Source organism: Clinocottus analis, unplaced genomic scaffold, assembly GCF_023055335.1.
Source record: "Clinocottus analis isolate CAN_PGR_092001 unplaced genomic scaffold, fCliAna1.0.p SCAF_9, whole genome shotgun sequence".
In the NCBI taxonomy this organism is placed as follows: domain Eukaryota; kingdom Metazoa; phylum Chordata; class Actinopteri; order Perciformes; family Cottidae; genus Clinocottus; species Clinocottus analis.
In genome coordinates, this window is record NW_027176251.1 from 18,997,532 (window position 1) to 19,022,961 (window position 25,430).

At 39.7% G+C, this 25,430-nt stretch overlaps 1 protein-coding gene across 3 annotated transcripts in view; it reads right to left on the reverse strand.

The window, feature by feature from the left end:
- Positions 1–2,151: 2,151 nt before the first annotated feature.
- grik2 (glutamate receptor, ionotropic, kainate 2) overlaps positions 2,152–25,430 on the reverse strand; it is a 231,871-nt gene continuing 208,592 nt past the window's right edge. The window contains exons 15-17 of one of the 3 annotated variants that reach the window (XM_068570047.1): positions 19,405–19,655; positions 19,100–19,127; positions 2,152–4,241 (exon numbers count right to left, since the gene is read on the reverse strand). In XM_068570047.1, the coding sequence (XP_068426148.1) occupies positions 3,988–4,241; positions 19,100–19,127; positions 19,405–19,655 (533 nt within the window). In that variant the 3' untranslated portion in view covers positions 2,152–3,987. Of the gene's footprint in view, positions 4,242–12,553; positions 12,692–19,099; positions 19,128–19,404; positions 19,656–25,430 lie in introns of all 3 variants that reach the window. The other 2 variants (XM_068570049.1, XM_068570048.1) reach the window with 2 other exon arrangements.

Here is a 25,430-nt window from a genome sequence, read left to right on the forward strand (position 1 = left end):
GACGACAGCATAGTTAGTAAAGAGTTATGAACCGCAAACTGACTTCTGTCATCCGGTACGGAATAGGTGGAAATTGTGCATTTCGCTTTAGAAATTAAAACAAATCTCTTTTTTACACAATGTCCCTTGCATCCCACCCAAGACTCTGCCCTTAAGTCACAGGGAAAATAATGGTAATATGAATCAAATTATTAAGTACAATTACAATTATGCAAAACAACCCACTTTTGTGAGATGAAAAAGTGAGAAATGTGAATTCAGTAGCTCCTGTATCTCTTTTTGTCAGAACCCCTGCTCTGTAACAACCGTCAAACATTATCATCAGGGGTCATTGAGCACATTCAGCTCTCCACAGCACAAATATGCACTGATGGAGCTATAATGCCGGGGTCACTCCGCTGCCAGACACACATGAAGTCAACCGTCAAACCCTGAGGTCAAGCAGATAAGTGCACAGTCCTCTCCAGACCAGCAGGACTGACAAAGTACAAATGTGTGTAACCTAATCTTTGGCCGCATCACCCACAGCTTCCTCTCCTCAGATCCGTGCCACCTTGGGGGGTCAGGGCGAGGAGGATGGGCGCTTTAATCTGATTGGATGCCATTTTGCTGAGTCATTGTGGCTAGCATTGACTAGCGTCCCCGACGGAGGTCACGGATTGGTTACGCAGTGACCTTGTCAAGTGGTTCGGTCTCTGCTGAGTGAGGTGCTTTTATGACTGAATTTCCAATTACGCCACCAGTTTGCGGTGCTGGAAGATGCTTTTCACAGTATTAGAGGACAATAGATACATTTGCTTTCATAATCAATACACTCTTACTCCCAAGTCGTCAGTGTTTTGGTCAGTGACTCTTGGCATCGGAAAGTCTGTTTGAGTGTGTTTATGGCGGGGGAGGGATGGTCGATGGGTCAAACAAACAGGGCATTTTGCCAGGAGACTGGTGTTCGAGTTTGTGTCCTGTTTGAAACTAAAAGTTGACATTTAGCCACCTGACCTGTTAGTTATGCAATTGTAACAAAGTCAAATTGACAACCACTTTCTTTTCCTAAAACTAATGACGTGGTTTTCTTGCCTTCTGTGAAGCTGACGTTTATTTTGAAAGGACACTGTGCATGTAACCAGCCTACATGCGTACAACCAACGCCGTCCCCACACGCTGGTGGTATTTGACGCGTTGGGAGTGACTGTGTTGTCGTAGCTATCCAGAAAATGTGTCAAAATGTGTCAAAAATCTACATATTAACAGGACAATGGGTAAAGTGTAGATTATTTTGATATGCTATTCTGTGATTCAGCTATGCAATGAGAAAAATACACAACCAAATAATAAAATGAGGCCTACTATTTCCTTTTTTTTGCTTTTGAAACTGCAGTGGATTCCACTGTGCTGCACGCTAATGTGTGTCATAAAAGGCCTTGCAAGAGGGACCGATATTAGCAATCATACATCCCCTTTTGGTATCCATTTATTTGTGTTAATGACCTGGGTCTACAAGATAACAATTTAAATGTGTACGCGTCTAAGATATATCCCACTTGAGGCCCATCTGTTGTCCACTTTGACCCAATAATTAGCCCACATGCTGCCAATGAAAACAATAAGGGGCCCATGATTCTTGAGAACTATTGCTCATACGGCAATATTTTAATCACACAGAGGTCAAATATTTATGAACCTTACGTTCATTGACACGAGAAGAATTGTTTGGCGACATGAATATGTATGATTCCAGTTATTCTGGCTTATTAGAACTCAGTTTGAATGTGGTGTGAGATACACTCGGCTCCATAGGAATAACAACGATAAAGATATCATTTCCCTCTCCAAAAGGTGCATAAAAAGGAGGGGGGGGAGTGTTACTGTGTGCGGTCGATTAAAAATTTGTCGGATATATGTTGTTTGCAGAAAATGTCCCTAGGCCAATAAGTGTGAGTTTGTAAAAATAATGAATCATAATATTTTTTCTTTGATGAAAAATGAAAACGGGTCCCACAGACCTGAACACCATACCAGGCTTAAATGACCCACATGCTAACTCTGTGTTTCTCTACTCCTGCCATGTTTCCTTCCTGTGCAAACATCCAATAATGAGACGGATGAGATGAAAGTTGTGAATACTTTTTTATTTTCTTTAAACTTGTGCATCAACTTCAAAGGGTAAACTGTGTGCACTCCATTTTGTTTCACAACAAGTTCAAAATTAGTTAAGTGTTCTTTTTATTTTTATGATTTTTTTTTAAATACATCTTTTTCCTTTTTAAAACCATTTACACACGATTGCTCAGCACTGGACTCTAGCAGTCTATCAGTAATCGGGGGTGTAGAATGATAGGCCTCATCAGCAGTCTTCCTCTCTTCCCGTGTGTGTACACTATAGATTTGCTCTAACCAGTATTATCATTACTCTTCTTTCATGTGAAGTAAAAATATCTTTCTTTAAATATGATTCCTTTACATGATAAAAATACTTTCTTTTGTTCTTCCTCTCTCTTCATCAAGTCACCGATACTTACAAGAGTTCTCTGTACTAGTAGTAGTACCATAATAGTACTAATTGGTGTGAACCTGCTCCATGGAGGATGTGTGCACCCTGCACTATTGGGTGTGTGTTTGCGTGCCTGTGTGTGTGTGTGTGTGTGTGTGTGTGTGTGTTGGCTCTGTCTCGTGTCGGAAAGCCTCCTGAACTACCGGCCTGGAGTACCACCCCTCTGCCGTGGTTGACACTCCTCATGGTGCGTTTCGTGTTGATAAAAATCATTACAAAATTTTTGATTCTCTTCGTACAAAAACACTTTTTCATAGAAATTGCATTTTGCACAAGTAAATGTGGAGCTTTACTGCCAAAGAAAGAAAGAAAAAAAGCCACAGTAGTACAAAATGAAACTGGAGACTTGACACTGAGCAAATGGAACGAAACCATGTGTATACCCATACAGAGTTGAAGTGAGGTGTATTTACGGCAGTAGTTAAAATCCAGGCCGTTGAGATAATAAATAAGGAGTTTCATAAATAAAACAATAAATACTTTGAATAAATAGAGTTTGTGTGTTGTGGTGTGATTGCTATGAATTTAGACTTGGTGAGTCATGCCCACGCCATTCCAAGTTCCTCCTTATTGACATTGAGAGTGTCTACCTCCATAGGATCGTCATCACTACTGCTTTATACGTCAACAGCTCACTATATTAACCCTGCTCTGTTTTCTGCTTGTACTACACCACATAAGCCCCCACCCCCACCCCGACCCCTCCCCTCCTACATTAAAGACTAAAAGTGTTAGTACTTTGAAACACAAATAAATGATATCACTTATTGCCTGATGGATGATATACAGTATATCCGTTTTTGACGTCGATCAATATCATAAGTGACGAAGCAAAGTCTCTCTGTACATTTTCGGGAGCGCCGGCTCGCCTTTGTCTTCTGGGCTGTGAGTTTGATCCGAGAACGTTGAGAGCCTGTGTGGTCACTCTATTCACAACTTTTGAAGAAGAAAAAAAACAATCCCTTACAAACCTCTCTCCCCCATTGCCCCCAGTTAACATCTCCATATTCACTTATAATCTCTGAGATGCTGTTGATGCTGCTGGACCAGCCTGTTTTGAGCTGTTCAGTGAAAGACTGAATGAGCAGCAGCAAAAAGATGATAGGCCTGATTCTTATTTTTCTTTATCTTTTACGGGTCCATCTCTGTCCCAACTTTTAATTTATTCCCGACCTCTCTCTTCGACTCCTATTTTTTTTTTCCAAATTTGTATCTTGGCACCTGCCGTTGGGCGCCTTGCCAAGGTGGTAAGTGTACTGAGGTAACTCGCTGAAATTTCACCCAGGTCCAAGTTATTTCCACAGGAAATATTGTTGAATCACTTATACCTAGCTATTTATAAAGAAACAAGAATGACATTTTGTCAATACACTCCCAAGCACCTTCGCGCTACCTTTGAAATAACCCAACTGTCAGCTATTACCACCCACTGCCACCCCTTACCATTTACCCCCACCCTTTTCCCCAGTGTCTCTGCACACCTCCTCGCTGCAGGAGAGAGGGTGATAAAGTGATTGTGAATCCCATTTTACGCCATGGTCTCTTTCCCTGGCAGTCTGCGGTCGTTGAAGGTGTGCATGTTGATGACCTCCTCCGTTTTCACCATGACAGGCGGCTGCGGCTTGTGTTTGAGCCGGCGCTGGCACTTGAGGGAAACCCGCAGCTCGTCCACCATGGCACTGCAAAACGACCGCTACAGAGGGAAATAGAAGAAGAAGAAAAAAAGGAGAACAGAATGGGTTTCAGACCGCTTCACCAGTCCAAATATTATGGGCAAGTGAACAAGCCTGTTCTCCCTGTGGGCAGTCTCATTTTGTAGCCTCCCGTCACCACCACCACCCACCAGCAGCAGTTCAGAGCTGCCATAGGGGACAATAGTGAAATATACAGTGGAGCAGGCTGGGCATGGAGGGAATGCTGTGTGGGAGCAGGGGGAAGAAGGAGGATGGAGGAGGTGCAGGTCCATAGGCTGTGTAGTAGAGTGTAGAGTGTGAAGGCGTGGAATCAGTCAACATAGTGTCAGAATGCATCAGTAGTGAATTTATGGTTGTTGTTGTTGCTCATGCAGGGCTTTTTATGCATACAGTGTATGACACATAGCAAAATGTTCTATATTTTAAAAACATTTTTACATCTTCAGTCTATGATGTCTTGTACATTTCAGCAGTATATTTTGTATAACGTGTTTACATATAGAAGTGTATGCGTTCTCTCATCTACGTCTACGTTGGCAATGGCCAGTGTTTTTTAAACGCCTTTACACAGTCTCTTCGTTTACGACCCGATTTCCAGACAAAAGGTCAAAACCAGACAGTTCTGCAAGTTTGCATTCACTGTTCACTGTTTTAGCCGTGCTCGCCATGTCTCTAGGGATGGCGACATCGGTCAGATGGTTGGTCCAGCAATTCGGTACAGACTTAAATAGTTAAAGACGTATAAGATGGATTGCCGTTTATTGTGGTACATATATATCCACGCTGCCCAGACAATGTATCATAACTTTGGTGATTACCTGACTTTTTATCCAATAAATACTGTTTTATTAGTTCAAATATTTTGTTCAAACACCTGCAAAAGTATTTTCATAAACCTCAGCTACACTTTGTTCTTAAATCTACTCAGTGTATGTAACATGCTAAAGTAAGATGGTGATACTATCAATTCTTCCTGCTTATGATAGCCCTGTTATTGTGAGCATACAAACAGTTATATTATCAATTAGATAGTTGGATTTGTAGTCTTGTTAAAATGTTTTTTGCCAACATATTTCTGATTATCTCTTACTATACGATCTGCACATAGGAACCATGACTGGTTAAGCTAAAGTTAGGAAAGAATTGTGGTCATGGCAAATATAAAGTCAGTGAAACACTGTGCTGCAGGTTCTGGGATTAGACACAAACTCCAGGCTTATAAAGGCTTATAAAGACTTATTAAGACACACTAATACTACTCATTAGATGGTGAGAACTGTCAGTGTAATTCCTACTGATACCGGGCCGCTCTTACTCTACATACAGATACATTGAGCAAAAGGCACATAGATAATGATGGAAGTATTACAGCAGGGCCCTTTTCATTAAGCCAAAGCACGCAATGTCTTGTGCCTGAACCTTTATAAAGTCATCTGGTTGGAAAGATGCTGTATTAGGCAATTCCTATTTATTCCTTATCTATTTCCCCAATTTGAAACGTCCAATTCTTTGTTGCTGCTAACTGTCACTCTTGGATAAAGGAGGGTGTAGACAGAAGGAGAAGAAGGAGAAATGTCAATGCCATCCAGTTGGAGTTCCTAGTTTGACAAGGATATGATCCCCCATTGGCTTTCCCCCAACCGACACTGCCAGCTGGATTCAACGGGGCCAACTGACCAGGGATTCAACCCAATACCAGATGCTCCGTTCAGGCTGAATTGGGACAACTTTGTATGTTTAACTATTGGCTACCAATTATGTAGACGTTGATCCTCAAAATGGTGTTTAATAATGTCCCTCTCTATTATTCAGTGTGTAACAGTGCTGTCCTGAAATACACTCCTCCATGTGAGATCAAGTCTCCACAGTAAGAAGAAAATCCCGCAAGCACACAACAAAGTCCACCTGCTGATTTTCTTTTTAGTGTTTAGACCGTACCAGGGTTGTTGCATGCTTTTGCATTTAATAATATGCTTATTACATGCATAGCATACTTTCTAAATAAACTTCCATCTTCATAAGAAGTTAGGTTTAGACAAAAACCTAACAAAACAAATAAGCTTTTACATGTTTGAAGTGTGAACGTTGACAATACATGATCGTGCAACAATGAACTTTATGAAAACAGTTGGATTATTGATTAAGAAAGAAGTGTCGATCCAAACCTAAGAGGCCCTAAATGTTCTCAGAATAATCTGAATATGGACATGCAGACTTTCATAGCAACCAAGCCATCTTAATTTGCTGATGAAGACATTTTGATGCATTCAAAATCTCCAGAATAAGTGAACTGTCAGTGGAGATTGTCTCGACAAACAATAATGTCATTTTTATAAGAGGAAGATATGATGTTTCTTCATTTTTAAATGAAGTCAAAGTAAAGTGTGTTGATGCTACTTCTGATGTTTTTGCGAATGAGAATGTTTTATATCGATATGTGTCAACTCTTGTGTAGGCCATTTAATATCTGCAAAATACTGTTAAAATTGGTATATTTCTGAAGATGTCAATGTTCATAAATGTACTTGGAAACAAAACTGTCTCTTATTTACAAAAGGTAAATCTATGATTAATAAAGTGTGGAACAATGCTTTATACATGATGAACTAGTGTTTATTTATACCGAACAAATACATCATAGCGTGAAGTTATTATAAAGTGTTACTAATCATTTTTTTGATGTGACAATTCTATCGTTAAGGTTTGGCACAAAATCCCCTTGATTAGGTTTGAGGAATCATCGTGGTTTGTGTTAAAATTATATTTTTGTTTTCATGACTACACATAGTTAAAACTATAAACAATTGTAGTATGCTTAAAAAACAAAAAAATGAAATGACGATTCGAAACAGGAAAAGAATGTCAGTTTCCAAGATTAAAGTTGTTTTGACCCATCCATCCGCTGTGACCTGCTCAAAGGTCTTCAGACAGCTGCAATAATAACGTCACCTGACTTCCTCCTTTACTCCCATCAACATGACTGCGACTACTAGAGAGACGTTGTCACGTGAATGTTCACTGCTAGAGAATCTGTTTTATGTGAAGCAAAAGGTCTCATGTTGTTCCATGGACATTTCTATGGATGGCTTCCTGACTTGCTGCAATCTAGGAGGCCCTGTTGTATTACAGTAAATGTGTCTGGCTGGTAAACTGGCTGGAAAGAACTTTTATTAAAATAGAGTGTTGAGTACAGTGAGCAGAAATCTCCAAAGGGAAACTGATAATCACTTTGGAAAAAAATCAGAATCTCTAAGTGGGGAAACGACACTTGTGTGTGTTCCAGAATTTAGCAAGTGCAGCTTTATGCACAGACTATGAGTATCACAACTGTAGCTGAACATCTGGACACCAGGCAAAACAACGGCACTGCTTATCAATAACATGAAAAGGCTATTATGGCAAAGATTCATACAAATAACAGTCGAACGAGAATACTGTATTCTCGACAGGCCTAAAATGTGTAAATCCAAACAAAAACATCTAGTTTTATTTGCACCTAGATGTGACACAAGAGGGAGGAGCTAGCTACAACCAAACGCTGAAAAATACATCTTCAGGCACCAAAAGCGTACACAATTATATATGTAAGAATGTGAGTCATGCTTAATTTGCAAATATTGCTTGAAAACAAATGAAATTCACTGTGTTCTGCAGGATTGCGCAATATGAACATTTTGCAACTTTGCATATATTCATTAAAAAGTTTTCTCATTAAGTTGATTAAAAAACAACATCTGGCAGGCATTATGTTTATAGAAGTTCATAAAGATCTTTTAGGAGACAGGGTTGTCTCTAGAAAGTTTGTGTTGCTGCCTGTCAGTGTTGCATTTAACACTATTTTCTTGTCAGTGTGTGACTCCACACAATGATGCATTTAAAGGACTTACTACTTGAGAAAGCAGCCCCTTAACCAGGCAGGTGGACCATTTTGTAAAATCCTGAGTGACATCCACTTTCAACATTTCGAATGTATTTACTTTCAAAAGTCCAGATTTGTTTATTAATGCATAGTCAAGGTTATGCAGCTATAGAACACCTGGCCAGGGTTAAAGAAAGGTTATGGTTGTTGTATCTTTGAAAAAAAAAGATATATTAACGCTTGACATGTAATAGGATTCAAATTGTGGTCTCTCAAAAGTTGGATGTGCCCATCCAATACCTCCACATTGCTCCATAAAGGGACACAACGTTCATGCATTGACACTGAGTGCCACTGGATACTGGGGTTATGTTTATCATGAATGTCCAGTCTAATGATTTCCACTTGCTCCTTGCAGTTCATAAATCAGAAGACACCCGGCTTGCATTTTCCGCATCAAGCTGTTCATTCTGTTCATCGGGGAAGTGAGTCACAACCAACAGCTGTCAATGTCACAACACTCTCACCCACATGATGGATGGCTGATCGTCTACAGTCGCTGGATGACTGAAATAGTTGCTCTCTTGCTACTGGACTTCAGAGAGCCGGGGAACTAACAAGACACAGCAAAGTGTCGCCACATGGTATTGAGGGAAAAATTCACAACTATTGTCCAATAATACCGTGCCATAATGTAAAATCATTTAAAAAAAAGGATGCTTACCAGTAGTAGTAGTTAGTTTTAGTCTTAGCTGGCTCAATTTAATTAGATTCAGGATAAATACTCATCCAAGTTTACTCTTCTCAAGTGACCTCTCTGCGGCCAATCCTGCTTGCTGTTGATGAACGTGACTCAGCAGCACCACTCAATGCTTATTAGAAGGCAGTTTACTCACGAGATAGCTTTGCACCAGTAAGATCCGTTATTTATTTAATTATCTTAGTTTATGGTCTATGGAACGGTCGTTTAATATTTCCCGTCTGTTAAAGCTGACACATTCTGAACAAAATATTTATCAGAAGAGCTATTTAGATGTTAGGAAATTAGATTAAAAAGGTATGCGATGAGAACATGCCTGTCTTTCCATTAACCTGTGTACATGGAACACTGGGCTTCTTGGTCAAGAGGTTCACACAACCATCTACTTAGAAACACAACACAATAGCTGAACCTCAGTCATACCAGACCGTGCAGAACAAAAGTAATGCACAAACACCAACCCGGCAGTGAGCACGGTGGATTTTACAGGCCAGAAGAACATCATCACTTATTGATGCACATTGTATCTCATCAGACGGAGATACCTTGTCGCTGCATGCCCAATTAAACGTCTGCTTCTTCGCATTCTCTCTTTTGTCATCAGCTACTGCATCTGCAAATAACGTGTGAAACAACCCCGGCAGACGGGAATGAAACAGTCGGGCTCCAGGAGCCGCCGCAAGCAGAGCCGCCGCGTCCATAGTTCATCGTGATGAACAAAGTGTTCATTTGTATTTGAAAGCCATCATTAGCAATGTGGTCCATGTATACTTCTCCTTTATTATATCAATACAAATGGGAAGGAGACACAGTAAATGAGATTGGCTGTGAGCGCAGTAATCATTCAGAGGCTAATTCAGCCAGCCCTATCCTTACTGCTTTTATTAGTAATGGTCACATCTTCCTCTGTGACCATTAACAATGTAATTCACGGGTAAAGCAACGGTGGGATTTCAGCAGGAAGCTGACACGTTTTTGTAATGTCAAATGTTATTGGTTTGGAGGAGATATTAACTTTGAAACATCCAAAAATCTCTACCACTTTGATTCTGGGATTCACGATTAACAAGTGCGACCGCACCCAATTGTCCGCTGTTGCTTTCGACGAGCGTTTCACCGGCTTTCTTACACTAATTGGCATCGTAGTTTCCTCATGCCACCTGCAGTCAAGCAAGTGGAAAGTAGCATGACTTTCTTTATGTTTTCATTTCACAAGTTTAAACTATTTGCAGTTTTGCTGATACTACATTTAGATGATAGTGTATAGTTTTTTTGTTTTTTTTTAGGATTTATAGCTGTTCAGTTATGTCAAAATACTGCATGCACTCTGAATATTTACCATGGTATAAATTTGGAAACCACAATAGCAGTAAGAATGCCACTGGTGTGACACAGAGGCGACCGCTCACAGTGTGTTTACTATGGCTTGTTTTGTTCAGCTGCATTAATATAATTTGTTGGCGACTTTTGGGCAGCAGAAACAGCTCAAAACACAACATTGACAAATGGTGTTATCACCAAATGAAGTTGCTTTGGTAAATCGGTGAAAAACAACTATGGTTAAGTGCAGTTTGAGCAGACAGGGAGCAACTTTGCCTTAATTTAGGGTTTGTTTGTGTCAACGAAACCCCCCCCCCCCCCCCATCTGCTGTTTGTGCAGGCATCTACTGCATAGTGCTATTGCTACTACATAGTACATCTGTAGTAAACATGAGACACAATGATTGCCTAAGCCACTCTGGAACACCATAGTTTTTTCTAACTATTGATCGGCCCTCCCTGTAAAATTAAATGGCTGGGCAGTGTTTTCACCAGTAAAAACCATGTTGCTCCAGGCTTTGGGAAACTCCGGGCTCACTCTACTCGCACTCAGGGGACACATTGCCATCATGGCTGCCTGCTGCTGGCATGCTGGATTGATGGAGGCTGCTTAGGGTCATTGGATTACAGAGTTTTTATGACGCTCAACAATCAGCCGCAGTGATCGCTCAGAGGAAGGGCCTGCCCGCTTTGAGAAGAATGGAAGGGTCGTAAATCTAACGCTGAGGGCAGACATGGAAAAGGAAAAAGGTGCATTTAGTCGAGCGATTATTTACACAGGCCTGATCGGACACAAAGGAGTAATGTTTAATACAACTTTATATATTATCATTGATTATAAATGAATATATTGATCCTGTTTTATAGGAGCAATAACCTAAAAAGAATCAGACAAAGATGATTTAAGGAAGTCATGTTTAGCAGTTGAATATGAATCAGGAATAGTCTATTTAAATGGAGCACTGTTGGTCTATTCTTTAGCTCTCTGGAGGACAACATATGAAGGTCCCTCACCTGTGTTCGTGAACTAATGGGCTCCATTTAGCTTGAATGGAGAAGGAACAGATGTGAAGCTGCGATGCAGATGGGATGGGGCACGGCTGCGCTGTAATCCTCAGTTTACTCTGCGTCTCCGGCCCCCAGTGGCCAGTAAATGATTTGCTGCTTTGAGGGTCTTGTCTAATCTGTGGGCTCTTCTGAGCTGCCGTCCATATTTGGCGCAGTGCGATCTACATTTTGCTCGGTGGGTGAACTGCGTTCTGATTGATGTTCCCCTCATGTCGAATTTGATGTCTGTGTGCCTGCCCCGCATATTGTATTTGTGTGCGTCAATGAGTGTGAAGACGTATTAAACTGGAAACCGCTTTAGAGATTTAGACCACGTCCGCACTGACGACCTTTGCCCTCCAAGTCCATTATTTTGGTCCAGAAATATCAGGCGGAGAAAAAGAACTACAACTGTCTATGTATTTTATTATTCTGTCTCACCTACTACGAACCTGTCATCATCAATAATGTCATAATCCGCCATAGGGGAAACAATTTGATGGCTATGTATTCATGAGTGAAATTCAGGTGTAAGAGGAATGTGCTTAGTCTCCCAAGCTGACGATGTGGCCTCGGTCCAAATGGCTCGTGGAGGCTGATATTGTGTTGTGTTCAGCCTGTTCTTGTGATGTCATGCAATGCTGAATGCATTAATCTAAGTGCTATGTTAACGGTAAAATAAATCTTGATTTATAATTCTGCCCAGTATCTTAAGAATTATGTCCACCGAGGAATTCTGCACCTCACGGTTTATTTTTTTTTATTACTGTTCTACTGTTTACTTGATCTGTGATTAAGGGCTGCTGTAATACTGTAATTTCCCCACAGAGGGACTAATAAAGGACTAACTTATCTTATATGCAATTCCAGGAAGTGACTGTCCTTTACGTAGTGAGGCTGAACGCGTGTGGAGGTTGGGGTGGTGAATTCATATAGCTAATAATTGTCATATTAATACAGTAATGACAAAAAGAACAAAGTGTCAGTGAATGTCACTTTTTTACTGAGTTGTCCCTGACATTCTTGTTTGGCGACAGATTCTAAATTCTAAAAGAAGACTGGAACGGGTCCCATTGGTCTGTGATGTCATATCTGGTGGAAGCATATTCACATATTCCAAGAGGGAACTTCTCTCAAAAGTAGCTCTTCCTCTGATACATCTTTGTAGAGTGAACAAGTCTCCAAATTGCGATATGTAACCGAGACCAAGAGCCTACACGTGTGCATGTGTGTGTGTGCAACCATATGCATCCAAGCCCGTTTGTGTGCTTGTGTGTATACGTGTGTTTGTGTCGTATGCTGGGTTGATGAGATGGGTTCCTCACACACAGCTGGTGGTCCCCGCACCCCCGAGAGCCAGGTTATTCTGCGGCAGCCTCGGCAGCAGGCAGGAAGAGAGGAAAAAGCAGCAGTAGGAGGAGGAGCGGGAGGAGGAGGAGCGGGAGGAGGAAGCGGAGGAGGAGCTGAGGGATGGAGGGGTGGGGGGCAGGAGAGGAGAGAAAGGAGCAGGAGGCGAAGGAGAGGGAGGAAGGGGACAACCATGGTAATCATGGAAATCTGACAGACTAGCAATGAGATGACAAAGAAATGCTCCATTGAAAGCCTATGAGGCATGTGATTTAGTTGAAAATTATGGAGTCCAAAATCACTTTTCTGAAAGATTTAACTGAAATTAGCAAGAATAATTTCCTGAAGCATATTTTAACACACACTTACATCTTCATTGGAGGAAACACTCTAATACACTGTCACTTTTTGTCCTGTTCCTTTTAAACCAGGAATGATGAGAGCAGAGGTTATTAGTCCCACATATCCAAAGTCTACTCATAGATATTAATAATTTAAAAAGGAACACAAGCAATTATAACTCTAAAGTATACTATACACATAAAAGAAAGACATTTTGAGAAATCCTTGTTTGCCATCTTACCCACAGTCAGCTGAGAAGATTGATATAGACTTCAGACATCGAGCCTCGGGATGAGTTTAGGCTAGCATGAGGCAACTGCTAGCTTAGCTCCTTTATAAGTCAAGCTGTTGTCTAAACATGAAGTATTTTGTTAATTTACAACCTTCAAAGTTAAATAAACTTTAGTTTTGGAGAACCAAGTAACTAAACAATCATATTACTCCTCCATTTACAGCTTGTGTGACGAGCTTGTTTGCTAACAAGATACAAGAAATACAGCCACATTTGGACAGGATCGACCAGAAGGAATGGTGGAGTCAAAAACACAGGTTTCATCATCAAGATTGAACAGCTCTGCTGGTGTGTTCTACTCACCCGTGGTTACATGTTTGGTCTCAAGTGGATATTTTTTACTAGCCATTTGTAAACAGGAACACATTTAGCCTATAACCCTGTAATATTTCATTTAGCTGTATTGTAAATATACATTACTGTGAAGATACCAGGTGTTCAGTGGCACTGAGGGGTCACCTGAGCCCGTCTGAAACGCCGTCAGCTACAATGCTTTGGTCTTGATTGCATGTTGAGAATACTGCTTTCATTTTCAACTAGCTAGTTTACCAAAGAACAAACTACTGTGGTATTAGCAATCTACGCCTGTCATCCTGCCCAAATACTGTTTTTCCCCCTCACTTTAAATGGGAGCAATCTTTTTAAAACAGTTTCCAGTCTGTGTACTAAGCTAAATGGGAACTGATCCATCTTCTTATCTGCCTGTGAATTTGAGGGCAAACAAGCATATTTCCCAAACTTTTGGAGAGCTCCATTGAAGTGAAAAAGTCGTGATGAAGCGGTGATGATGGAATGTATTGAAACAATGTAAAAAGAAGAGACTTGGGACAAGAAAAGGAAAGTCTTGGTCGATGAATCAAAATGACAAGCCTACAGAGGTCTACAGTTAATAAAGTTATCAAATATTTATTAATACTTTTATTAAAATGTTTAACAAGTGTATATTTTCCTCTGACAATGCTCTCCTCATGTGGCGTTACAATCTGTTTAGTAAATGCAGTAATCTCCAAAACACATACTTACAGCATTGACATGTCTATTAAACCTTTAAAAAACTATTAACAGTGCCTCTATTGTATATTGTATGGCTCATCCATTTATATAAATTACTTGCTGCTATTTTTACTCCTTTCTAATGTTACAGAAGTAATTATAAAATGCAAATTGCAGGGTGTGCACTGTCAAGCATGTAAAACACAACAAAGAGATGCTTAGCACCACATTTTTCAACTTGACACTTTCAGCATCATGGTAAGAAAACAACCCCATATTGTAAAAGTAGGATGTATTCAATTATAAGAGAAGCCTGGAGCAATGAAACAAAATATATGGTTGATTTACACACATTAGCCTGATACTGATTAGCACGGGACTGTGGGAAGCACAACTTACACATTACAGTGGATCTTCATTTTTCTTAAATCAATATTTGGACTAAATAAATCAAGCTGGTGTTACACCCACATATTGGTTTTCAAGCATTGGCCTTTTTTTTTAAATGTCACATCTGCCAGTCCGAGTAATGAGGCAACATTATGATTAAGGGTTCATCGAGACCAGAACTGCACAAAAGTTACTTCATGATATAATTGTTTTCTGTTACATTTATAAATGCATTAGCAGAGTTTCCTCCTGAGTTAATTAGTTTACTAATTTTAAGGAACAATTTTCAATCTTTATTCTATGACTTAATTACCAGGGTTCTATGTTTTTTAAGTCCACAATACTCACTAATGTGCTTATTACTGTACCCAGCTGTGGTAGGTTTCCTACAAAATTACTAATCACTACACCATTAATACAACTACTGCCAACACAAACATGCAGGCTGGTTACTACTGAAGGATCTTTATTTTCATATGGCAACAATATTTCTTTAGCTGTTGAAAAACATGGCCAGCATTGTTTTTGATTAAGTAAGCTCATACTGAGCACCAATTGTAACCAGCTAAAGTTTGGGAATTGGAATGATGTTCATATTGGACAATCCCATCATGCACTAATTAAGTCTTGTGTCAGAGACTCTTGGAAGTCAACACATGAAAGCGGGGTTGTGTTGCGGCACACAAAGTAACAATGTGGACATGTGTACATCAGCATTCATGTGCACAATCCAACAATTGAATGCCTGCTATTCGAAAACTGCTGTCATGAGCTCTCTCCGACCTCAACAAGCATTTCAATTGCCTAGCCGTTACTATATATTAAGCAGGGTTTATTTGCCAAAACAAAAATATCTTTTGGTACGTGGACTAGGTCAGCTTCTTAAGGCCTTCAAAAAGCAACATTAGTCAAAAGCTATTTAAATCTGGTCAAGTGATCATATTTTGCTTACCAACTAATTGAATCAGTGTGTGTTGTCTCATGCAAACGAGTGACAGCGTGTCCATTACGGCACACTGTCTTGGGCTCCAACAAGAGCACGTCTACATAGCAGTGTGCACAACATGTGACAGTGGTGACATGTGTGCATGAAACAAGAGTGCAAGAGATTAGTTGTCTATACAAGGTTTAAAAAAGGAGGTATGTTGTTATTTGAATGGACAAACCTTGAGTATGTGAAATAAAATAAAATGTCAGACTGTTGGTTCTGCCTGCAAGGTGTCTGTTGGGTCCATTCATTCTGTCTGTCTTTATTTACCTTGTTCGGATTAGGTGAGTTCAGGAATTAATGCTGATAACGCTCACACAGCATATGCATCCGTACTCACTCATTACTTTGTTAGATATTCAAACTGGAGAAATGTTTGACATGAATTTAAAGCCCAACAGATTGATCATTCTGAAATAAATAAACAATCACAGATGAATAAGGTGATTTACCTGTTGGATGATTAAAATTACACTTGGAGGGGAAAAGTGCAATATTTAGGAGAACATTAATACATAATCTCAATAAGTATATTGATTTGGAACACTGATTGCTAAACGATCGCCTGCACCTACCGGAGGAAATGTCCAAAGAAGCACCAGATGAAAGTTGAGGCACATATATTTGCTACCTGTGTAATGTGCCTCAGGAAAAATGGCTGCTGGGTACGCCGTAATGTACACAATGTATCCCTGCAGCACATATAATAATGCACTGGGAGATAATATATAATAATGCACTGGGAGATTTCTATGGGTAGCATACCTCTCACCATAAGGCAGACATCTATAGCTACCAATATTAACTGTGCACTGGATGTCAAACGTTCAAGATGACATTTAATAAGTCTCAAATTACCAATAACAACGTTGTTAATTCTTAAATTGAAAAGCAGTTTGTGCTGCATTTCTTGCATGATAGCTGTTCACAAAATATTACTATAGTTATTAAGATTTACCATTATCTAGTCGCATTGTAGCCGCACAGAAAATAACTCAGACATTCCAAAATGTATATAAAAAATGTAATACAAAATGAAATAAAAAAAATACTATCCATTCAAACCAAGCACAGCTGTTTTAGCTCCTTTACTGAACCTGTTTTTATTTGTATGTATATAAAAGAAATATATGTTGTAACGGTATGTCAAATCTGTAATGTTCATATCTAAAAATTCTGGCCGAGAATTTGGTTCATAAATCCAGTACACAACATTTAAATCCATGTTTCACACTTGCTCATTGGTAAATCGTTACTGACACATTCTTTGCATGTGGTCAGCTATACATGATCATCTTCATAACATATCAGATTTTTCATTAGCTTTTATGTGCACAGAGAAATACTAGCACCAGCAGAGGCAGCCGAATACAAGCTGCTTGAAATTCAGTTTTCTTCCACGAGATGTTTGGGTGTTCGTGGTCCCTTGCTGTATATTATGCGGTTGTTACAGAATTCTCTCTAGGAGTGCAGTATGGCTGCAAGTCATCGACACATTTTAGCAGGTAAACATTATAGCGATAAAGTAACATTCGTAACCTTGTCTTGGCCTTCACGGTTTAATCAATGTATTTCTACTTCACTGCTGTGCTTTCAATGCATTTATTCACTGTGTTCATGTGTGTCAACACCATATGTGTTCGTTCATGCATGTGTATGTTAACATATGTGAGTGGTCTGAGTGTATTCAGTTAATAGAACGACACCACAGAAGCGTCTGACTTGTCGATACAGGCTCGCTGGGAGAGGCTAAAACACTGTACAATCAATACAATTAAATGTGAAAGGAAGCTGTGACTGAGCTCTTCCAGGTTTAGTCCTGTCATAGTTTGGAGTGATCCAAACAATGGGAATCATTGTTCTTTCCTCCAATGGGAGCCTGTTCCTTAACAGGCAAAATAACACAAACCAGCAGAGGACTCGGTCAAAGCAGCTCTGCTGTAGTCACTTTAAGTATCAGATGATTGTTCAAAGATTTCAGAATATATTTAGAGCAACTAGATATGTAAACCTCATCAGGTCACATTCTGACAGTGTGACCGTACATTATTTTCAATCAGCTTTCTAAAATATTTGAGTAAAATGTCATTTAGTCTTACAAAATGACCGAGGTATTATCAATATACGACTGTGACCCACACTGGATCACAACATAATACAGGATATGTACAATTTGTGTATAATGGGCATGTATAGTTTGATTATTACAGAATTAGAATAAAATCTGGAATCTAAAGATTCAAATATATTTCAAATATTGGATAACACATTCTAGGGGATTCTCATATTTTTGTGAGGAATAAAAGTGCAGAATTAATTAGTCTACAATTTCTTCTGTTGTGCTTATTTTTGTCTATTGATTGCCATATATTTCTCTACCTCATTATAAATAATATACATCTCTCGGCATTATGCCGCTCTATTCATCCACAGAGGTGGAGCTCCTCCCTGTTCACTCTTAGCTTTTCTGTGAACAACAGTGACAATAAAAAATACTATAACATGTTTTTATTGTATTTTTTAGCTAGTCATAGCAGCAATCTGAATAGAGAGCTCATGTAATTATTGTGGCCGACCACAGCAGAAGCTAGTCAGCTTCAACATTGCTTCTACTGCTTTAGCATTAGCATGGAGCTACTAACTGACTGCTGGGTATCAAATGATTCATTACTGCTATTTTGTCTGCTAATGGAAACACATTAAGTCGTACAAAAGGTCTGAGTAAACATATCCTTCATCCAACAATGCTCCACTTGTGAATGTAATTAATACTGACACATATATAATATCATATCAAGCTATATGCGTAATTATTAATTTCCCAGGACATACTTTTTATTCAATTAAAGTAGATCTGATTTCGAATGAGTAAAAGCAGTTTAGATATGTTTGGCAGCGAAAAACAAGTCTGCATTAAGATACATATTTTGTATAAGGAGTTATTAACCGGCTCAAGTTTTTGAACGGGACAAAGTGAAACTTAATTTATGTATTTAGAGTAACCCTCCTAGTATTTCTTCAATAGTGCAGGTCATTTCCAGCAAATAGCCAGTGTCACATTGTTTGCTAGGAGACTGTGGTCGAACAACACAATCGTGCGTTGTGTTGCTGCACTAGTCCAGAATGACAATGTGTGAATTCAACGCCACAGATATGAAAAGTGAGAATCGTTAGATCATAAGAATGGAAATGGACAGCAGGAGTGGAGGGGTGTGTGTTGATGAACGTGACTGTTGACGACATGGTTGATGCAGCAGAGCGTGTGCCTGATCCCACTGTATATTACAGCCAGCCCTCCAAACCTTGTTTTATTAAACTGCTCTTAGTGTTCCCATTCCCTCAGGAGTGTCAGGAAAAAAAGAAAAAGAAAAAAACATTAAAAAACAGTTTAAAAGTTTTGGTAAGTTTTAGATCATGTTAGATTACAACAGAAAAAAAGGTTCTGGAGTTTTTCTTGAGGTCATTTGAGATGGTGGTTAAAGTCTAGCTTGGATCCATGGTGACAGCAGAATTCCTCACGTTTCTTATCTCGTTGTCGCCATTGGGCCTAAGTGAATAAATGCAAAGAAACCAACCCTTATCTTACTGCATATGATATAGCACTGTCATTATAGTGTGTTTCCGCAAATTGGCAAACAAATGATTTCTTTAAATCCTATATCAGAACATATATTTAGCATATATTTTGTTTCATTTTGTTAGCTTTTATAGATTGATTGAGTTGCCATGACGCTTTCACAGCACATGTGGCTATAGAAAGTAGAAATTCTGCTATCATTGATGTAAATAACAAAGCAGTGGTGGTAGTCAGAGGGATTTCTTACCTTTTCAAGTTGTGCATTCTGTCTGGACTTGTAGAGGAACTCTCCCACGGCCACGAACACGGAGAGGACGAGTCCGGCGGCCAGGACAATGAAGATCCCTCCGATGTTCTGCACCCCGAGGGCGCTGGCTTCCTTACTCTCCTCCTCTGGACAGCCATTTCCTCTCCACCACTTCTCCTTCATCATGTGCAGCTTCCCTTCCTCCTGAAGCTGCAGGATGGCAATAGTGATCTTATCTCGGTACGGAGAGCCTGAAGGACCAAGAGACGTGAGGTCAGCGGGAGCAACGGACACGACTACATTAGTGCCTTTGTGTTATCTGAGCAGATTTACACCTTTATTGAATATTGACTTTGATGGTCAGCCAAAGTTTGTTCATCTCATTTACTTGAACCTCAGGAAGCGACACTGCCCGCTCAACCAAACAGGTAATTAAGGCAACAATTCAGTGTGTTGGAGAGAAAACGCTGCCTAGTGGAATAGATAAAATACTGAGCGACTGCTCGAAATCAACTGGAACACCGACCACACTGGTGAGAGAGCGAAAAAAAATCAATCAGTGATTTACACAAAGTCGGGTTGTTGTGAAAGCATATTCATGACTTTTTGTGTACTGAATATATTTCATCCAGAGTAACGCAAAACAAATTTGAAGAATTTGTTTTTTCTGTTTTACTGACAGTGTTTTAATTGTTATCCAGATGCACAAATCAAAGCTTAGTTCTTAATAAATTATATGTTCGTATCCAACATCACAAATGTGTTTGTTTGTAATGTTGATTTTCATCGCTATGCTATTTGATCACTGTTACTGTTGTCTTACTGCTTTAAAAAAACATCTGTGAGTCATGTTTTCATTCTTATTCTTCTACTCGTATGAATCAGTGTGTGAGGTGCAGCTGCTTCATGCTGTTGTTTTAAAGCCTCCTCCGTCTTACCTCCGGAAAGCACCTTCATTTCTACAAATAGTCTCCTCTGCTGTGTTCGCTGTGTTTTTATCAAAACCCCAACACAGATCAGTGAGCATCCACGACATACCAGCAATTTTCACTGTACCCGTTTAACATTGTGAAATATTAATGCTAATGTATGGCATTACCATTTTATTTCCCCCCACGAGCCTAAAACACTAAACTAATACACCTCAAACACATCTATGGGGCCCGCATCTGCACTCACTCTACCTCTATCGCTGTCTAATTAAAACCAGTTGCCATGGTTAATCTGTGCTAATGTTTTCACGGTGAGCTGTTACCTTGACTTAATAAATTAAGCCCCCTCCCCCCTCAACTCCTTCCTCAGGTGAAGCACTCCAGCGCCTTCCCCTTGCTCTGCTGATCAAAACCAGTCAAATGTTCAGATCCCTGATTAAACCTGAAGGGTGCAGCCTTGTTATAAACAACAACAACAACAACAAAAAAAAGACTTCTACTTCCAAAACCTCCCTGCGGCACAGCCAGCACACACTGCAAACAGGGTGTTCGTGCAGCTTGAATTATTTAAAATACTAATAACACCTATTATGGGAAACACTTAGGATGAACTCTCTCTGGGGCTGTGTGGGGGGAAACAAGTCCAGAACAGAAAAAAAACACTATCAATTGGCTAGCTCCGGTGGTAGCGATCTTCGTGATTACTAGTTAGTATGCAGAGCCAGTTTTTTTATGGAGTGGACCCAGAAGACCGTAAACAGTGACAATGATCAGCCACTGAAGTGCAGCTCTGAGCTGAGGCCCTCAGCGGCGAGGCTGCAGTCACAAGGCTGTGTTCGCACTCTGTACCATCTCTCCTCGCCTTCATCTCTGCCCAAGGGTTTCTGCTATCTGACTATTTAGTTCAGAGCCTGCTGGCCAGCATGCTTCAAAAGCATCCATCACCATGGTGATGATGGCGAATGTAAATCCCACATTCATTGCCATCTGCAGTGGGATACCTTTCGTTTCACTGGAACGACAAGCCAATGCGTGTCAAATAAATCACTCGATACGACAAAGCAACCTTGAAACTGGGCCAGCTTTGCCTTATCAAAACAAATCGACCTCAGTTGTGATATTGTTGACTGGAATAAAGAGAGCATGGTGTCACAGAAGTGTCATAACGCACACTGACATGAGCGTGAAATAGGTCCGATGCCTATAGTCAGTGTACTGACCCACTGGGTTGAAAATAGAGCAATGCTGTTTCCTTTGTGCTTGATGTTGTGAAATACACAGCACACCATCCGATCCTCCACCATTTTCATATCGAGAAGCAGATGGCACAACGAGGCTGGCTTTGGCTGTGATACATCAAAGCTCCATAAACACGACAGGCCTTTATATTCACTTACAAATAACGATGTTTGTCTCGTCTCCAGTCCTTAAGGATGGCAGAATCCTTCTCATTCTGATGGCAGTATCAGCTATTCATGCTTATTCAATAAATCAATGCACGTCCCTTCTCCTTCTCCCCCCCTCTGTGAAACTCTGATACATGCCTTCATCACATCCAGAATGCAAAACTGCAATAGCATTCTTTATGGTGCATCCTCCAACATCACTAATGAATTCCACAACATTCAAAACCCGGCTGCTTGGCTACCGCGATCGAGTCCCGTAACCACATCACTCGTGTCCTGAAGGGCCTCCTGTCCTGACTATCAATGGGTTTGATTCAGAGTGCTTCACTGACAAAGTCCTCCATTATCAGACCTCCTTCTACCTTACTGGTCGACCATCAAGGACCAAAAACCAGACCTGGGATGACGAGTCCCCCATTGCTGCCCCCCCCCCTCTCGCCATCCCCAACACACCTGTGACTAAAAGGTTTGCCCAACTTTTTGTCCAGCTTTTAATGTTTGCTTTAACAACATGTGAAACTTTTATTTAACTTTATTCAACACACACCAGAAGATTTTACACCCATTATTTCAATTTGAAATGTTTCCAGACGACTTGTTTGCAATCAGGGATTTTAATAATCTAATATTTTATATGTATGGGTTTTGTCCCTTGATGTTTAAGTGGTACTGTTTTCTTGAATGTGTTTCAGAAGGATTTATTTTTATCTATCAGAGTCTGAGTTTGCGGCACTTAACAATAACAAATGAAAGGAAAAATGTGTCGGCTTGATTGTAAGAATCAGAATGAGAATGAGCTGTGTGTGCTTACGCCAACTCCACTGTCTAATGCTCCCAAAGCACACAGTTCCAAGAACAATGATCACCTAAACAAGGACAATAAAGCTGAGCAAAGATAAGAAAAGAGAGCGCAAGGAGTACTAGAATTAATAGGATATTGATAATGTGATGAATGACTTCACATAAGAGCTGTGGCTGCATTCTGCTTGTGTTTTCTTCTTTGTGTTTTGCCTTATCCATTTTTTTTGTTGCTCTTGGTTTGCCTGCTGCAGAGACTTCCTGGAGTCTGTGGCAATGTCACAGTGACACATAGACAGCCAAGAAATAGTCCAAAACACCTGGGCTGCTTCTCGTTTTCACACTTTGGTATTTGCACCGATCAAACAAACTAGTTAGAACAGGTTAATGAGTGGACTTCATGAATAGTAGCTTCATATTAACCACGCTGACAAGACAGGTATCTTCTCTTCTGCTCTTCAATCCTTGTATTTCCCAAAACACTGAACAATTTCTTTACAGCTCTTTCCTTCTTGAGTAGTTTCAAGACATGTCCAGAATAGGGGGCATAGTTCATAAAACAACCAAGTCGGCAGAAAAAATGTGTTGGCGTTGTGTTTCGGCCAAACGCAGGTTATGTTCAACGTCTATGTTTCTGAAACAAACATTTTTTTGCATCAAAGCCAAATTTCCTTGGGAATAAAATGTATATATTTTTTAAAAAGATCACTTTTATAACATTTTAAATCATAAATATGAAAGTCCAGCATGATATGAGCCAGATTTCCAAAGAAATTCCCGCCCGGTTAAGGTATTGTCGCAATTTAAATGAAGTTATAATACGGGTGGATAAATTCAAGCATTCTGATTGGTTGCGAGTGAGTCAGGGGGGGTAGTTTATTCAGTTTGTTATTATTCAGTTATTTATTCAGTTTATTCAATAAAGTACTGTACAGCCTGTTTACATTAACCAGCATCCATATCAGGAGAGACTAGTTAACGTTCTGAGATACTAGTTAACGCTCTGAGAGACTAGTTAACACTCTAAGAGACTAGTTTATGATCTGAGAGCAGACAAGTTATTGGGGAGCGAGCGTGTGAAACAGGAAACGAAGACGAGGAACAAAAACGGTTATATCACAAAATAGTGATGATTTCCAGTGAAAGATAATCACTGTCTGCAATTTCACGACGTGAGGCAAGTTCTCTAAACATCATGGAGGGGAAATAACGGAGAAAAGACTGACAGAAGCAGCGAGAGCACTTATTTTCATCGGTGGCTGGGTGTCATCCTCCACTCTGCTTTCAACCGGCCACTAGTAGTGACTTCTGTTGCGCCCTAGACTTCTATACAGCCCTAGACATTGAGAGACAACCCATTGCGTGAGTACTTCTACTTTTGATACTTAAACTAAATTTAAAAGTAAGTGATTTTTACTTTTACTTAATTAGGATTGTTGATGTAGTACTTTTACTTTTACATTTATTTTCTTGGGTACTTATACTTTTACTTAAGTACTAAAACTTCAGTACTTCCTCCACCATTGTAACTAGAGTACATTGTTACTTAACTAACCTAACTGCTTTAGTACGTAACCACTTCACACTTTGTATGTTTTACCGAGCCTAAACTATATCATTGCCTGAAAAAAAACAGTAAGAAGTTATTTCACGAATGTGGAAAAGACTAATTATGGAATGACTGATTCCTCTGTGACTGACCAAGAGAGAGTTTAGCCTTAAAATGTTATACCTTTCCTTAAGCAATAGATTTTAAGCTGATGTCAGTGTTGCGAGGCTTTGGGAGATACAAAACACAGTTTCGACAAACTCAAATACAAATGTAGGCGTTCAAATTAAATATTCATGTATGTTTATTTTGCTCAGACTCTGAATTCACTAACTATGTCCTTGAAGATCTGATGGAAATTCCTTTATTAGTCATCATCAGAGGAGATCATATAAATTGAATCAGGACACACGGTTAATGTTTGAATACAACACTGCAAGCATTGCAGGAGACAACAGACAACATGTATTGTACAATCAATCAAATGTAGAGAGTCTGGTTGGCTGAAAGATGGAGAAATGTGCCGTTTCCCTTGACAGTGCTAAACAGAATATGTTAATTTGTGAGTTGCATGTGTGCCCATAAAAGAGGCGCCTAATTCTCCAATTCAAGGAGGAGTGTGGAGCGGAGTGACGGGCCACGCTGGATCCTGAACAAGACGCGGAGATGTAATCTGCCAGATCAAAGCAGAGTAATAGCGCACCGATCCCGGATGCATTGTCTCTCAATGAAGAAGAAAAAGAAAGATTCAAATGTGCTGCAATGTCTTCCACCCTGAAGATGTGTATTTTTATCCCACCAAGAGCGTCTCTCTTTGTAAAGCATAGAAAGATGTGTTTTGCATGTTTAGACAAAGAACAGCATATAAATATGTGTAAGTCTTTGAAATGATTCCATTCGGGGGATTTGGATGAAATGGAAAGTATTACAAATTCTGTGTTATACATTTTTGAAACCTTGTTGAACATGTTTGACATTCATGCTCAACGTATTGTTGGATAAGTGCTCCAAAACGCCAGGAGGGCGTAAAGACAACATGTTCAGCAGAGAAGCAAGAAGTCAACAAGTGATGAAAGAATCAAACTTGCAACCCCTCAGTCCTGAGGAGGAACTGTGAGAAACCGTTAACTCATATCTAATAACAAATATTCACGAATGGACTTTATCGCCTTTGTACAATTCTTGTAAAGAGAGTCAAATATTTAGAATAAAACACACATTTATTTTCATTATATTACACCTTTGCTGCTGTTACTATTATTGGATGAAGTCGTATGTTGAACAAAGTTTGTGCAACATTTGTAATTCTTTATTTATAGTATTGATTTTCAATAAAATGTA